Below are 16,764 nucleotides of genomic sequence, written 5' to 3'. Positions count from 1 at the left end.
AGATTAAAGGACTTCTCAAACATGGATGAAAGAATCAAAGCAAAGCTCCAGGTCTGTTTTTATGAAGGGAATAATATTATAACAGGATATAAAGTTAAAAAAAGTCAATTAGTTTACATAATATGGCCCCTATTAATGTAAAATAATTTTTTTTAGTATAGTTTTGGCTTAAGTACAGCTGAGTATGTTTTTCTTTCAGCAATTTGCCTTTTATTTGAGTCTGTTAACGATTAATCGATCACTAAATTAGTTGACGATTAATCACAATTAAACTGATTAATCTGTCACTGACCCACTGATGTAGGCGACGGTTTACATGTGAGACACACGACGAACAGAGCTGCTCTTACCTGGGCCTGTGGCAGGAAGTCACGTCCGACGGGAGTTGTTGTGGATTAAGAAGAGACAGATGGATTAATGAGAGCGAGCTAACAGCTCATAAAGCGCAGACGCCATGATTAATGCAGCATTTCAGAGGACATAATCAGAAAAGCTTTTGGCATAAATACTGAGGCGAACTAAACAGACAAGCTGTGAGGCCGGGATCAACACAGCTCAGGGAAGCAGAGTTTTATGTTTTTTATTTTTACAAATTTGAGGAATTCATAAGAAAACTCCATTAATGGAGCATTAATATGTTACGGTTTCAGGGGATTCACTGATTCACAAAAATGGCAACTCAAATGAGATTAACCTTTCAGCAGACGTGGTAGAGCACCCAACAACTACACTCAAGTAAAAGTAAAAAGTATCCATCCAAGAAACAAAAAATAACAAAATCAGCCATAATGTTTTCCCAAATCAGTTTTTCTCAATAGTAAACTTACAAAACTTTAACTGAAACTGCAGGTGTCTGTTGAATTTTTGGCTAAAACATGTTTGTTGTTCACTCAGTGGGTAGAAAATTATTCAAGTAAAAGTAACACAGTAGTTGAAAATACCCCTAAAAGTAAATTTTTTTCAAAAAACGTCACTGAAGTAAATGTAACTAGGAACATTTACTGACTCCCTTTCATATTGTAACACCGTCCAGAAAAGATCAACGCTGAAACATTTGGCTTCTTGTGTCTCTGATGCTTTATGTCTGCCCACCTGGTTGATGTGGTCCAGTTTTGGACACGGCCGGCCTCCGTTGTATGGTTTCTCCCGAAGCCACTTGGAGCGTACTTTCACTCCACTCCCACAGGACTTGCTGCAGCGGGACCAGTTGGACCACTCACTGAGTTTACAGTCTGATGGGCAGGGAATTATGCACGCCTCCTCAATATAACCTGACAGCCAGAAACAACATAGGAGAAGCTTTAATTATACGGCAAATGGAGGCTAATCACTTTTCCTTTTTAACAAGTAGCTGCCAATTTAAGAAATTATTTTAATCTGACCTCAAATGTGCACAAACAGCATACTCTACATTATTAATAATTAAAGCAAAGATGAAGTGAAGTTAGTAAGGCTTTTTGTGACAAACATCCAACAGGTTATAAAATATCCTGTAGCAACAGACAAACATTAATGTTTTTAACATATTTTATTGTTTTAAGTGTTTTACGTATATCTAAGAGGGCTGACTGGAAGATGGTAATGATAATCTCTTTCTGTCTGTTTGTATAGAAAGCTACCTATCTAGTTTGCTAACTTTCTAGCTATCTATCTTTGCAGGTAGCTAGCTATCCTAGCTGTAGGATAGGTAGTTTTCTAGATATCCTAGACTGCTACCTATCCAGGCTACCTTTCTAGACAGCTACCTATCCTAGCTACCTACCTAGTTAATGTTCTAGTTAGCTATCCATCTAGCTCCCATCTAGATAGTTAAAGTTCTATGTAGCACGAACCTAACCATCTAGCTTAATTTTTAGGTAGCTAGCTTTCTAAAAAATCCGTCTCAATGCAAAGTTTGAAAATGTCTTTGCAACTTGTCCTAGTGAGAAAACTGACATAATGTTTTCTTTTTAGATTTCGGCCACACCCGCTGCTGATGAAATCAAAATAAAAAGAGCAAAGGTGTACTAAGTTCTTCGCACATAGCTGTCAAGTATTGGCTTCCCATTCAACAAATAACGACAGTATGGAATGTGTTTTGTATTTTTCTATTATTTTAGGAACTGGTAAAGATTAGATCACTTTTACTAAGTCTTGTATTTTCTTTGTACCATGACTTTAAATCAAATCTATCAGTTTGAACTATTAACCTGAGCGCCGCGTTTTAGTCTAAATCCACACTCTGATTTTCAGACGGTAAAATAAAACTGCACTCAGAGGCCCAAATTATCATCAGTTACGCAAGTGTAAAATTTCACTAGAGCAGTTGTTGTGTCTGGGAGAAAGCCTCATTATTTTTAATCCATTGTTGCGGAGTTCACTGGGTTACAACACAGTTAATAGGTGCTGCTGTTTTTTTGGAGCTTTTTCCACCCGCAGGCTTCAATTTTCTTTGTTTCCACCAGGAAGGACTTCAGAGAAATTTCCAAAAACAAATTATTCCCCTGACCCTTTAAACTTGTACGTCACATCTCTGAAAATCTGTTTAGTGAAGAGACAATAATGCAGTTTTAGCTCATGTAACTGGTCTCTAATTTGGTTTGGTTTCATTAGTAAAACTAATTATGTGAAGTGAGCAGGAAAATCATGTCTGTGTCTGTGTGTTCATCTAATTCCTTGGTTTATTATTTCTTGACAGATAAAATAATTATCTGTAACTTATGACATTTGGATTCTGGTTGATATATTTGTGAGCTGTCTATTTTTCTAATTTCTTTTATAAATAGTGTCATGTTTTTCCACACAAACATCTAATTCTCAGCTAATAATTTATGAATATTTCTCAGTAATGATGACATAAAAGTGTTTGGATAAAACACTCATGCATAATTCATTTTAGATTTTAGAAAAAATAATTTGACCAACAAAATAAAGAAATGTTTCTATTTTTCCCATTTGATAATCTGAACAGATTTCTTGCATTTTTCCCTCTACCCACAGAGTTATTACATCTGTCTCATTAAAACATCTTCCAGGAAGAATTCGGCCATCTACATGTCTGACTGTAGAGATGGGAAAAAAAGAGTTGTATTGCTAATTGCTGTGAATTTTCTAAACAAGCTTCCATTTGTGTCCCAGCAGACCAACAATCGTCTCACTAAATCTTTCTTTCGACAGAGCGAGTGTCATTTATGTGCCTTCTGCAGTACAAACTGTACCTGAGCTGTAAAGCACAACTTTCAGGCCACCAAACCATAAATTTCAATTTATACAGGGCTTCCTGCATCTCAGAAGAAGTTGGAATGGGCACTGTAAATTACACCTCCAGATGGCTTAAAAGACCCAGAATTAAGGTTTTGTTACGTCCTAGTCAAAGTCTGGGCTTAAATCTGATTGAGCTGCTTTGGAATTAGCTTAAAGGAGACATTAATGATTGAAAACCCTCAGATGGAGCCAAATTAAAACAATTCTGTAAAAGAAGAGTGGAGGGAAATTTCTCAAAAACGACACAAAGCTATGATTGCCAGTTAAGCAAAGTAAAGCATCTTTTGAAAACCAACTCTAATGGGGACTTACTCCGCGTTAGCATGTGGGCTATCACTAGCATGTAGAGTGACTAGCATGTTGACACTACCTTTAGGATGTGGGTCATCACTAGCATGTTGACTAACATTGACTTACTCCATTCAGTATGCAAATAATATATATGCTAAGATGCTGAAATTATCTAAAATGCTACGGCTAGCTTAGATGCTGTCAGGAAAACTGAGCTCCTTTAAATCTAGACTAAAAACCCACCTGGTTAGAGTTGCTTTTGAAACATTATCAATGAAACATTAATTAACATTCAGATATCTAACGACGGCACTTGGCAAAATGTAAGGTTTCAATTGTTTACAGTGCGCTCCATGACTTTGTATTTTTGTGTTTTCATGATTTAGATAAAGACTATCACTAGCATGTAGAATGACTAGCATGTTGTCACCACCAGTATTTTTTGGGTTATCACCAATATTGACTTCTTCATTCAGCATGCAAACAGTGTATGAGCTACATCAGCAGAAATGCTAAGGTTAGTGTTTATACTCATGTTGTCTTTGCTTAATATAATTAGTTTCATGATTTAAAACATTAAAATATGACAAAAAGTAAAAGAAGTCTGAAGGTTTTCCTGCAGCACTGCCTGCTTTATGTCCACCTCAATGTTTCCGAATCCACTTCAGGACCTCTCACACTCTGCTGAGTTCAGCATGAACTCCATCTTGGCTCCTTTACCTCTGACCTTTAAGCACTTAAACATAGTCACTTTATATCACCGACTCTGTCACTTGGAAGCTCAGGTCGTGCGAGTCCTGCAGCAGCTGAGCTTGCACTTCACTTTAACTTTAACTGATGTGGTGCCCGGCGTCCTCAGGAAGGTTTTAGTCTCAGTCCAGCAGGACTTTACTTTGGATGTCTTTAAAATCAATTTGCAGTCTGACACAAGTCCCTGATGTAGTTCCCAGGTGCACATGTCACACGGTTGCAGAAAACTCTTAAATTGTCAGGAAACCAATTTTATCTGATAATGAGAGCAGCTCTTCCTGCCAATAGTCTTAAATGCTTTAATGGCATTAAGGATATGCGGAGAAGTCCCTTAAGAAAAGGAAAAGCTCTGTAGGAACAGCAAGAATTTCCCTCCATTTTATATTGAAATATATTGAAAAGCAGCTCAGATAATTTTACAACAGTAACATGTTGGAAATTAAAACACTGCTAATTATGCCCCAAAAGTGAATAATTTAGATATTTCTAAAAAGGTCTTCAGCCTCCTTGGTATTTATTTTAGCCCTTCGGCTAAAAATGGTCAATAAAACCAATAAACCAGAACTGAAATTTATTGATTATTCAAAACTGTTTACCTTACTACTGAATAAATGTCATTAAATACTACTTATTTAGGGCTGATAGTATTTATACAGAAATAAGTGATGCAGATGATAAACAATTACAATTTTATAAAAACAACAAAACTATATTCTATTTAATGAATAGGCTTCTAGTATTGATTTTGTAAATATCAATTTAAATTTTTTGAGTAGCAGAGCAGAGAAACTGCAACTTCACATCAACAACACGGCAAAAAACAAAATCTTACAGAGTAATTTTACTCTAGTTTCAATGTAAATATCTTATTACACTTGAAATAAGACAAAACCAACTAGTAACTTTTCAGCAAGACAGAGGAGCTTGTTTTAAGTCAATAATTCCTTAATATTGATGAAAAAATACTTCTTATACTAAAAGATTATTTCACTTATAACAAAACATTTTCTCATGTTACAAGTGTAACAATATGCCAGTAGAACCAGAACTTTTTAATTAATATTGAGGAATTATTGACTTATAACAAGCTCTTGTATGTCGCTGAAAAGTTACTTGTAAGTTAGTTTTGTCTGATTTCAAGTGTACTATTTGCATTAGAAACTCAACCAAAATTACTTAGTATGATTTTGTATTTTTGCGGTGTTCTTTAATGGATACATTGCCAATGTAAAGATTTTATTGTTATTTTGTCCCTCACTCTGAAATATTTATTCACTCTCCAAAAAGTGACGTCCCAAATCTTTGATCAGTCGTTATCGCACGTTCCATTTTTCTTTTTTTATCTGTTGGAATAAAGAGGTCAGAGTCTCACAGTTTGCCTGATCTGGATCACAGCCGGCAGCATCGTGTCAGCCGCCGAGTCGAGGACAGACCGCTCCTTTCTTCTACTATCAAGTTTTCAAGTGACGGCGACTGAGATGGAGGGAGCGGCAGAACGAATGACGAATAAAAGAGATTTAATGATAGCTTTGAGATTCACACGAGCGAACGCTTGCTCAACATGGTTTGGTTATTGTGAGCATCTCAAGGAACATTTCGTTGTCGTCGACTGTAATTACGTCCTGAAATAAACGCACTAACCGGGAGCTGCACAGGTGTAAACATGCAGAGCAGCGTCCTGATGATGATGAGCCGTCGTCACACCCACGCTCAGATTAACCATCTGAATCCGTGACTCACACGAGGAAACTAAAACCCTGTTTATATATGCACAGCGCTGATGCGTTCGTTCAGCCGTCTTTCCATTTCACAGCAATTTTTCCGGCGCGTTTCGGAGGCGAACATCTTTGCTTGAAGTCTCTGGATCTGAGATAAGACCGCCATACAAAGAGGACACAAGCGCTTCTGTCAGAAGCAAAAGCCTGTAAATTTTGAAATTTAGGATTTAAAGTAAGTCCCTGCTCATGTGAGCGAGTGGCTTTACGTCCACAAACAAACGTCTCACTTTAGTGAATTTCAGAGGAAAAGGATTCTGCAGCGTTGGGTTATGTTATAATAAATTTCACACCTTGAACTGAGAAGTGAATGGAGAAAAAGAGTCAATTCAGATTTGAATTATGATTTATGTCGCACTACAGCTCAGGATTTATGACACGCTGAAGATGTTGAAAACGGGATAAATTCTTCAATTAGTCGAGGTAAACATGAACTTTAACATTTAAATATGCTAGCTGAGCCATTAGATTAGTTTATATCAATCACTTATATCAAATGTCAAAATACTATTATTGCCTAAATGTAATTTAGTGAAACATTTCCACCAAACACATCAATCTGAAACGTAAAGAATAGCTTATTACGTCGACAAATGGGGGTGATTTTGGGGAGGAGTTGCCGTTTTTTCTTCATGATGTTCACTGTGAATCAGTTAGCCATTAAAATGTTTAATAGTGTTTGTTGTTTGTTAGTGGAAGTGGAAAAATAAACCTTTTTTGTGTTGAAGAAATGCTGGAAGACTTATGGGAGTGAATGATTTTAAACCAAACAGACAGATTTCCAGAATCGAGTGAAAACTCTTCAGATTTGGATTCTGACGATCGGAACCGTCATGGCCGACAAGGCGATGAGCAGAAACACCAAGTTTGGAGATACACTAAAAACACCAGAGTGTTTTTTTTATATTCTGTGTTTAAAATCTTTTTTCTAATTTTTGTATTTTTGTAGAAAATTTTACAACAAGCATTATGTTAGGATTTTACTTAACGTGATGTTACTTTAAAAACGCGTTAGTTCTCCTTTCAGGCGGGTTTCCAACCTCTGGCTCCAAAGGCTGTCTCTTCAGAGGCTTTTATTACCTCTGATCCAACAGACTGACAAAACTCAGCAAAGTTTCTAAATACTAATTTAAAAAGTCAGTTGCAGCAGTTACTTTGTGTTTTAATGCAATATTTGCATTGAAAGGAGGATTTTTTTCATTAGGTCACAAACTAACTTTTTGAATATTTTAAAACTTAATAGAAATAACATTGTAGTTCTTTTTTTTTTTTTTAAATCTAAGCCAATTTTTCAAAAGAGTTTGTCATTTTCTTTCAAAGTTAATCAGCGTATCACCTACTGGTGTTTTTTTATAAACTGTGACATCTGTTAAGGATTTTAGACAAGACTCAACTTTTTTTTTCTCATGAATTTAGAAAGACATTTTAAATTGTTTTTTTTTTTTTTTCAAACAAACTGATTCATCATGGTCAAAGAAAATGGCTTCACTTTGATTTTTCCCATGACTCTGAATGTGCTTAAAGAAAAAAAAAAAGAAAATTGAGAAAAGACTGAAAACCAATACATCTTTGAATGAGATTTATACTATGACATATTCTGGAAGATGTTGAGTTCATGAGAAGACAAAAAAAATAAAGAACAGTCGTTTTTCTAATCATTCACTTGTATTTTATAACGTAAGCTTCAACATTTTTTATCTAAAATAGATTTAAGTTAATGAAAAACATCAGCATGCATGTCCAAGTTGACATAAAGTGGTGCTGAAGGCTGAAGATGTGTTGATCCTAAATGATGAAACATTTTTACTATTTAGAAAAAGTCCTGATCCAATCAACAAGTATAGAGGAGCATCTAAATAACCTAAAATGTTATTGAAATATTAATTTATTCCAGTAATTCATCTTAAAAAGTGAAACTTGTATGTTGGATAGATTCATTACACATAGAGTAAAATTAAAACTTTTATTGCAATTAATATTTTAGATGTTTAGTACAGAAATGGTCAAATTCAGACCAGGTTACTTTAGAAACAAAACATTTACGAGACAGTTGTTCCAATATATCTGGGATCTGCTGCAATCCTTAATTATCAATATTATTTAATAAATTTACTTGATTGAGACCCCAAACTACAACTAGCCATCATCAGATCTTCATATTCAGAAAATAAAATACCTTAAAATATGAATATCCCTTAGAAAAAACCCCAACAAAACCCACTTTGAACAAAAAGCATAACCCATCCATCATCTCTTATCCCTGACTAACTCCAAACAATCAGATAAATGAACCATACCATAGAGTACACAACACTAAATAAGAAAGGGGAACAGCGCGAGGAGGTCGTAAAGCTCACAAACATGTTTTCCCTCTGAGAAAAAGCCTTTGGTGATGTTATTCACTCCTCTTATTAAAGAACAGAGACGCGCTTCAGGCTGTCGCCATGCTTACAGTAAAACATCAGCAGCTTCTGGTAGCTTCTAGCTACAACACATGAACATCCACCTTACAGCTGCAAATTAGATTAACTCAAACTAACAGCAAATAAAAGCAAACTTCTTTGTATTTTTAATCACAATATAATAAGTGACAAAAGTGGCATTTTAGGCTTTATATACAGTATAAAAGAAGAAAAAACACTTGAGTTTAATAAGTTTCAATTAGTCCAGACAATGTGAGGAATCTGTGAGGTTTATTGAGCCAACAACGGATCTGAAAACTGTAATGTTGGTATGTTACCCTGCAGTGAGATAGGAAAAGCTGTGATAGTTGGGTCTTTGCCCAATTGGACGGGTTGAGAGAAGACCTAAACAACAACAACAAGTGAAAACAAGAGAAATTTCTGCTGCCTTAGGAGTCAGGTTTTTTAAGGAGGTATTGATCGGAAAGCAGAGAAGAGCAAAGAAAAGAGGTTCTGTGTCGAGTGAGTTGCTGACTCTGTCGGGTCAGCTTGTGTTGAGAATGCAAAGGAAGTGACACTTGCAGTTTGTAAGTCTATTCAATACAAAGCAAGTTTTAGAAAGCCAGGAGTGAGTCTGTATTTCTGAGACGAAAGGGAGTTTTACTACACAGACCAGCGGTGTCCACATATTTTGCTATGTGGGCAAAAATTGTCAAGTCAAAAGTACTTACAGGCAGAAAAATGTATAAAACCACAAGAAATTACAGTATGCTTTCTCCACTGCTCAAAAATAAACAAAGCACACAAAAACTCTAATAATTTTGTTATTTATTATAGGAAAGAGAAGTTTAAGTCATTGTAAATCCACAACTTAAAGAGTTTTTCAGTTTGCAAATTCTTTAGGGCTCAGATGAAAATATTAAGAGAAACATTCTGCCTATTTTAAGAAATAAAACAGGATTTGTGTCACTCTTTCTTTAAAAATGCCAGCTTTATCTCTCTTTAAAAGTGTTTTACTCCACAACAAATGGAAAGGTCCAATCTAATTAGTAAATCCCTCTGCGAAATCCTTCTTAACCATAAAATTGAAAAATTAAGGTTCTATAGTTAATATGTAATTACTTTTAGAAGGGTCCCTGCAGAGTTTATTTTGTAGCAGTGGAGGTAAACGTAGCTGCATAAATGTAAATAAATGTAGAACACTTGGTTGACGTCTTCAGTCAGAGGCTTCTTCAGATTTGCTGTAATACAGACTGCTACAAAAGATCTCTCCTGCCAACAGGCATCACCATCTGAACTCTGAAGAATTTGAATTAATGAGTTACAGTGACATTTAATTTGTTTGATTCTGTTAATGTGGACTGACTGGTTGACCTTTGATGACCTCTGGAAACATTTATTAATATTTTTAAAAAGCTAGCAGCACAAACATTTATTTTTGTTGCACAAATGCTTGATACTAATTTTCTTTAATTTGAAGAAGGTGGGCGGCCGTCTTCACTTAGGTCTGATTTATAGTTGCACCCAAATCATTTTGCCTGGTTAATGTTTGTCTGACAGAGAGTTTTCTGCTTAATCGCCCAAAGATAGTGGTCTTGACTTTACATCCAAAGAAAATTTATCCAACTAATTACTGTACAACCTTTCATTTAATCGGACTGACGAACTGAAATGACTTCACTCACCGTGGCTGTTGCAGCGTGAAGTCTCCACCAGCCGGTTGTCTTGGCCGTAGCACACCATGGCCTGATAGCGGTAGCCCTGTCCGCACTCCTTAACGTCTCCCTGAACCTTCATCGCCGCGGTGCCGTCTGCCCTCCCCCCCTCAGGCAGGATGCAGTCAGACCACTTCCCCACCGGCTGGGCATTGTACTTATCGCAGGGACAGTACTGCGTCTCGCTCAGAGGGTACATCTGTGTGTTTTTGCACTTGTCCTTCTTTTTGCTTCTCCCTGAAGAAGAGTGAAGAGGTACAAGAGATTAGCAAAAAACATATTCAAGTATTTGCTATCATCAGTGTGTCTTGGTTTATGCTCCAGTATTAAATTATGAAATAATAAGGAAGACATTAAAGGAGACATTTTCAGCAAAATTTACATTTTGTACACTTTTGTACTTCCACTTGGGTCTTAGCTGCTTCTAAAAACAAAGTGCTTATAAAAACCCACACAGCTGTGTCTTGGCAATAAGTTAATGAAAATGACCTGTTTCTAAAAACATCAGAATGTAACCATAGCCCATCACCTGGCAACCCTAGCACCCTAATTTCCTCTGGACTTAATGTCCCTTTGGGACTGATAAAATATTTTTGAATATGTATTCAAAAACATATTCAAAACTGCTCTTGGTCTGCTGGTTTTACGGCTGTGTGAACTGTACAATGGCTGCTGGAAAAGACAATGATTGGTTGTTAACACATTATCTAAGAATGGTTTTGAGCAAAAATGACAAGACAAAGAGCTGGAAGCAGATCGCACATGAACTAATGACAAATTTAAAGTTTGTCGTTACTTTAAATTCCTCAGTTGAGATAAACTTTTTCATTCCAGCAGTCCATCATTAAGCAGCCATTTCACATGCAAATGAGGAGATGATTTGCTTTTTGACAACCTGAAATACCTTTACTGGCTTTTTTAATTTTTTTTCTTCTTAGAAAATTATTTTCATGTTTTTACCTTGTTTATTTCCCCATCCGGAACAAAGTTGCTCCTTAATTGCATCAAAGCTGTATGCTGTAATTTGTCTGGAAACGACTGACAGGCAGGAGAAAAGAATACATTATGTTCCACATAATGATATTTTTTTCCTTTTGCCACCCACTTTATCAGTTGACTGTGACACGGTTGTGTGGGGAATTTCAAAAGACGAGGTTATATAAAATTCAATCTTGAACTAAAACCTGAAGGTTAATATTGAGTCTCTTAATGTTTTCCAAGTAATACAAGTTGTAGGTTTAGTAGAAAAAGCAAAGGCTTCTACTCTGATTTCACAATGTTTTTATTTTCTGTTTGATCTCCCAGATTGCCCAGCTCACAGCGAGTAGAAAAACTACAAAATGAGAATTAAAGTATTAAATTGTGAATTAAATACCGAACATGGAGAGAATTGGAGCAAAGACAAGCATCATGAGTGACATTACTACTCCTGATCCACCTGCTGTTTCTATGTCCTCAAACTGTCAACATTTTTGTTGTTTGTTCATGAAACCAGATATGTGAGAAATAAAATCTCCCCTGTTATTTTAACAAAGCTGCTGTCCATCTGCTTATGAAAAAGAACAATTTAAACTCTTCTCTCTTTGGTCGTTATCAGACACTTTTCAAGTTTCTGTTTGCTGCTAAGTAAAGGATGTGGACCAGCAAACCACCCTGTAGTCAGGGTATTTGTTCCCATTAAAAGGCTTTTCTGAGAGTCTCTAACAACGTTCTGATGTAGATTGATTCAACTAAATGTTTGGTGATGTTTATTCTGGCCACAACCTCGTCTTTAGACACAGTCCACTGTTAGATCTGTTTGATAGGTTGATATCCGTTTTGTAGAAGCTCTCTTCATATTTGTCTGTCAGATCATTTTGTGAAGCTACATCAAAGTACAAATCTCCCCCTTGTCTCGTTCAACTTAGGGAAGTGCAAGGTTCCATTTTGTGGCCTCTGTTGTTAATAAGCGAACCTATTATGCAACATTTTGCATGTTTTTGTTCTTCCATTTGGGTCTCTGCTGCTTCTAGAAACCACACAAGCAATTAAAAAAAGACTTGAAAATCAAGTTAATGTTAAGTTAATGAGCCGTTTCAAAAACTCTGAGAATGTAAGGTCACAAATAAGCAGGCACTGCCCGTTACCAAGCAACCCCAGTGAAGCCCAGCACGTTACCTAGCAACCCAAGCTGAGCTCTGGAACGTTTGGTCAACTGGTTTTTCTGCTGAAAAACACAAGTGTTTTGTTGTCAGAGCTGTACGGTTGCATAATTGTGCATCCGTTTGCAGCCATCTTCATGTGCGAGTGTAAACGTTGAGTTGGGGGCGTGGCCAGCAGCAGCTTAATAAAATTTAAAGTGACAAGATGTCCTAAAACAGCTAAAAGGAGATCAAAATAGACAGAACTAAAATATTATCTTGAATGCTTTTGTGTAAATAATGTAATGAATATGTTTTTTATCACCCATAGACCTAACCTGGTAAAGGAAGCTTAGTAGGTCACATTTAAAGCTTCCTACTCTTAAGACTTCACAATTCACTGCACCAACATTGTCGTTTGATTTTTATGACCAGAAAGCATCCTGACTCCGCTGAAGCTGATAAACAGTTTTAGATTTGCTCTTTCCCTCCTGAGACGTCATTCTGAGTGGCACCTCACTGACACTGACCGACAGAGAAAACGAGAGGCTTTGAGACCGGTTCACAGCAGCGCATTGTTTGAGCCGTCTCCCCCAGTCCTCACCTATCAATGCCCTCTTTCTGGTGCGGACCCCCACACAGTCAGCTGTGCAGGAGGAGAACTTGGACCAGTTGGTTAACTGGCAGTCATCCTGGCAGGGGAGCTGACAGCGCTGAGTGATGGCGGGCATGGCCTTGGCGGACTTCAGGCACTCGCTGATGTCGGCCTGCGTCCCGTCCAGCTGGCGGCAGGACACAGCTGGGACAATCAGACGAGGTTAGGGAGAAAGAGAAAAAGTGTATAAATTAGGACATTAGTCTTTATTAGTGGTTTAACATACAGCTTGCCGGACATTAAAAGGTTGTTCAAGATCATGTTATGCAGTAGAATTTATTTTATTACTTTAGTTTTTTGTGGTTCCTACTGAGCACAGTTAACATAACATCAGAGTACCTTCAGATCTAGCAAATAAAAAGGAAAAGAAGTTTGAGTTTAGTACTTAAGTTGTGTTTTCACATCTGAAAGTCCAGTAGACTTGGTATGATTGAGGACCAAAATTGCAACATTTGTTACATTTTCAGCTGCTGTGGTTCACATTCACACTGCACTGTGTCAAACGATCCAAACTAATTGAAAAACCTGTTCCCCTCCTCACCTGTGGTGGCGCTGCACCAAGAACTACTGAAGGAAACCGCATAGAACCTCTGAAGAAGACCAGCACAACTTCCTTCTTCAAAAAATGTAAAATATTTCACCACAGCAATTTTGATCAAAATAGATCAAACTTTTGACCAAATTTTGACCAAAAATACTTGGTCCAAGTATTTTAGCTTAGTTTCTAGTGCAAATATCTTAGCAAAATTGAAATAAGACAAAACTAGTTTACAAGTAACTTTTTTAGTAAGGTATAGAAGCTTGTTTTAAGCAAATAATTCCTTAAGATTGATGAAAAAGTACAATATTGTTTTATTGGCAGATTATTTAACTTATAACAAGACATTTTCCCATGTTATCAGTTAATTTATCAGCCAGTAGAACAAATACTTTTTCATCAATATTAAGGAATTATTTAATCAAAACAAGCTTCTACATCAAATTTACGTTAATTTGTTTTATTTTAAGTGTAATAAGATATTTGCACTAGAAACTAGACTAAAATTACTTGGCAAGATTTTGTGTTTTTGCAGTGCACAGCGCTTTGGTGATTTATAACTTAAAAGTATTTTAAAATCCAGCCTGTGTAAGGATGTTAAAACTGGGGAGATGCGCTCAATTAGGGTTTATTCACACCAGTCCTGTTTAGTTTGTTTTAATTGAACTCTGGCTCATTTGTCTAGAAAGTGCAGTTTGTTTGGAGAGCTTGCAGAGAAGCGGATGCTCTCCATGTAGTAAGAGGTGCAGTGAGCATCCCTCTGGTGATTTGATTAAAAGTGTCACACATATTCCATTAACACCCTGGAACATTGTGTCACCTTATGAAAATTGCTTCAATAAATCTCATTTAAAGAACACCTGAACAAAAAATAAACTCGAGTTGCAAAATTCAGATTGGATCTCACGGGAGGTTTAAAAACAATTATGAAAGGAGGCAGACACAAATGCGTCCGCGCTTCGATTGGCTTAAAACGCCACAAGTCAATTAGCTTTTAGCTGCATCCTCCTGCTCTTTGTTCCTTCAATAAAGGGTATTACAAGTGCTGCTGCAGTATTTCATTTTCCTGTGACGCAGACGTTCTGCAGGGCTGTACCTTTATGGAGAAATCAATCTCTGAGCACATTTTGGTCAAACCCCCCTGGGCGCTGCTATTGGTTCGGAAAGCCTCTGTCTATTGGTGTGTGAGGTCACGTCTTATTGTTTGTGGGTTTGTGTGGGCTGCAGGGAGAGAAGAGCTTGTGGCTTTGTGTGTTTAATGGAGCCTCTACTGTGTTTTTTTGCCTTTAAGGTGAGAGTCTCTACAGGTAAATATCAGGACATAAGAGTTTCTCCTTTGATCCGAGTCAATACCAAAAACAAACGTGACAAAGTGTCACAAAGAATAAAATTGGGGATCTGATGTATAGTGAAGTTTTGCTTTTACTGTACAGTATTTTATTCTTTAGTCTGTCACACTGTGGAACAAGAACATATATTTATATTTGATACAGAAAAACAGTGCTAAATTAAAACATCTTTTTATTAAACAAATATAATGAACAGCGTCGAGTAGTAACTGGTTACATTTAATCAATTACATTTACTTGAGTAACTTTTTTGAAACAATTTACTGTTAGGAGTATTTTTACTATGCTGTACTTAAAACTTTTACTTGAGTAATTTGATTATGAAGTATTTCTACTATTATTTTAGTAAAATCTTCTACCCACTGAATGGAAAACAAACATATTTTAACCAAAACTTCACCAGACACAGACCTGCAGGTTTTGTTAAAGTTTCATAAGTGTACATGTTATTTAAAATTTTCTTTTGCCTGATTTTGTTATATTTTTTGTTACTTATATGAATTTTTGTCATTTTAGTCCTAAAAATACCAAAATTTCCACTTCACTATATATTTTGATCCATCTGATGATGTAATTTTTAAATATTAAATGATTGATAATTTGATTAGTCACTCAGTACTTCAGTAGACTTTTTTACCAAATACTTTTTTACTCTTACTTCATATAAGATGGCTAACCTTTGCTTTTACTTGAGTAAAGATGTAGTGCTACTCTTACTTGAGTACAATTGTTTGGTACTCTGCCCACCTCTGGTACTGAAATACACATTTATCTGACATCCCTGTACCAGTACAACTCACTTAACTACATAAATAGCTTCACAAACTTGGTCAAACATGTAAAAACAAATTTAGCTTTAATTTGTTTAGTCAGTAGACTATAGCAGCCAGTGTAAAATAAATAATAAAGAAACTGAAACTGACAAAAACAAGTTTCAAATGGTTCAGAAAGTCCAATTAGGAATTGTAAATTTGATGTAAAATAAATCACTCAGAGAACAAAGCATAGAATTACAATGAATAGATCTGTTTTTACGAATCGGACACATTGCCAGCAATCTAGAATATATTTCAATATCTAGATTCAGATATTAATATCAGATTGGTTCATCTTTATATAAAATCAGTGAAAACGTTAAAAAAAAATCCCCATCATTGTGCTGAACGATGGACCTTAAAGCAGATTAAAACCAGATTGATTCTTTCCTGTAATAATGTGAGGTAGGGAAGAAGAAACAGCAAAATAAGAACTAATAAAAGCTTCGTGTTGGAGTTGGAACATAATGAAATTGATCATTCCCCTTGAAATTGGATCCTTATGAAACTTCCCTGGACTATACGTTACAGCAAAGCAGGAAGAAATATGCTTTCTGCTTTAAAGTACTTGCCACATATGCATGAAGCGTGGATAAACTGGGGAATGGACTGGTGTGTTTTAAAAGGAAAGGTGCAAAATCTTCTCCTAAGTTCCAACAAGAAACATTTGATTAAAATTGCATGACTCGAGCCTGAGGTGGGGGAAAAATATAATCAGCGAATCAACTCTCGACTGCCGAACTGGTCTCCAGAGGCGCACATCGAGATGTGAGAATATTTCCATCCAGATCTCAGGAGAGCTTGCTGATATTCATGAGAGTTTTACACTCAGTTTTTTCTGGCATATGAAAGCACAAGCATTTTCTGTACGTGCTATACTGGGATGAATGAGTGAAAAATCACCCACAAATCAAAGAAAATCAATGAATTATAAAAAACAAGGAGATGAAAATATTTGTTTTGGTACCTCGGGTCTGAAGTCCAGGTCCGCACGTCTCCTGAGCGCCTGGAGTTTCCTTTCTGAGAACCCAAGGAACCAGTTGGCACTTCCTCCACTTGTGAGTTTTCCACCTGAAAATAAAGTTCAGTCATGAATGATTTATTGCAGTCA

At 36.3% G+C, this 16,764-nt stretch overlaps 1 protein-coding gene across 3 annotated transcripts in view; it reads right to left on the bottom strand.

Annotated features, from left to right (window-relative positions):
* thsd7ab (thrombospondin, type I, domain containing 7Ab) overlaps positions 1 to 16,764 on the bottom strand; it is a 203,216-nt gene that overhangs the window by 42,475 nt on the left and 143,977 nt on the right. For all 3 annotated transcript variants that reach the window (XM_028011976.1, XM_028011963.1, XM_028011971.1), the window contains 5 exons: positions 16,621 to 16,724; positions 12,901 to 13,095; positions 10,147 to 10,413; positions 1,093 to 1,271; positions 351 to 356 (listed from right to left, as the gene is read on the bottom strand). In XM_028011976.1, the coding sequence (XP_027867777.1) occupies positions 351 to 356; positions 1,093 to 1,271; positions 10,147 to 10,413; positions 12,901 to 13,095; positions 16,621 to 16,724 (751 nt within the window). The remainder of the gene's footprint in view (positions 1 to 350; positions 357 to 1,092; positions 1,272 to 10,146; positions 10,414 to 12,900; positions 13,096 to 16,620; positions 16,725 to 16,764) is intronic.

Source organism: Xiphophorus couchianus, chromosome 3 (assembly GCF_001444195.1).
Source record: "Xiphophorus couchianus chromosome 3, X_couchianus-1.0, whole genome shotgun sequence".
In the NCBI taxonomy this organism is placed as follows: domain Eukaryota; kingdom Metazoa; phylum Chordata; class Actinopteri; order Cyprinodontiformes; family Poeciliidae; genus Xiphophorus; species Xiphophorus couchianus.
Note: the sequence above shows the minus strand (reverse complement) of the source record. Positions and strands in the feature narration are given on the sequence as shown.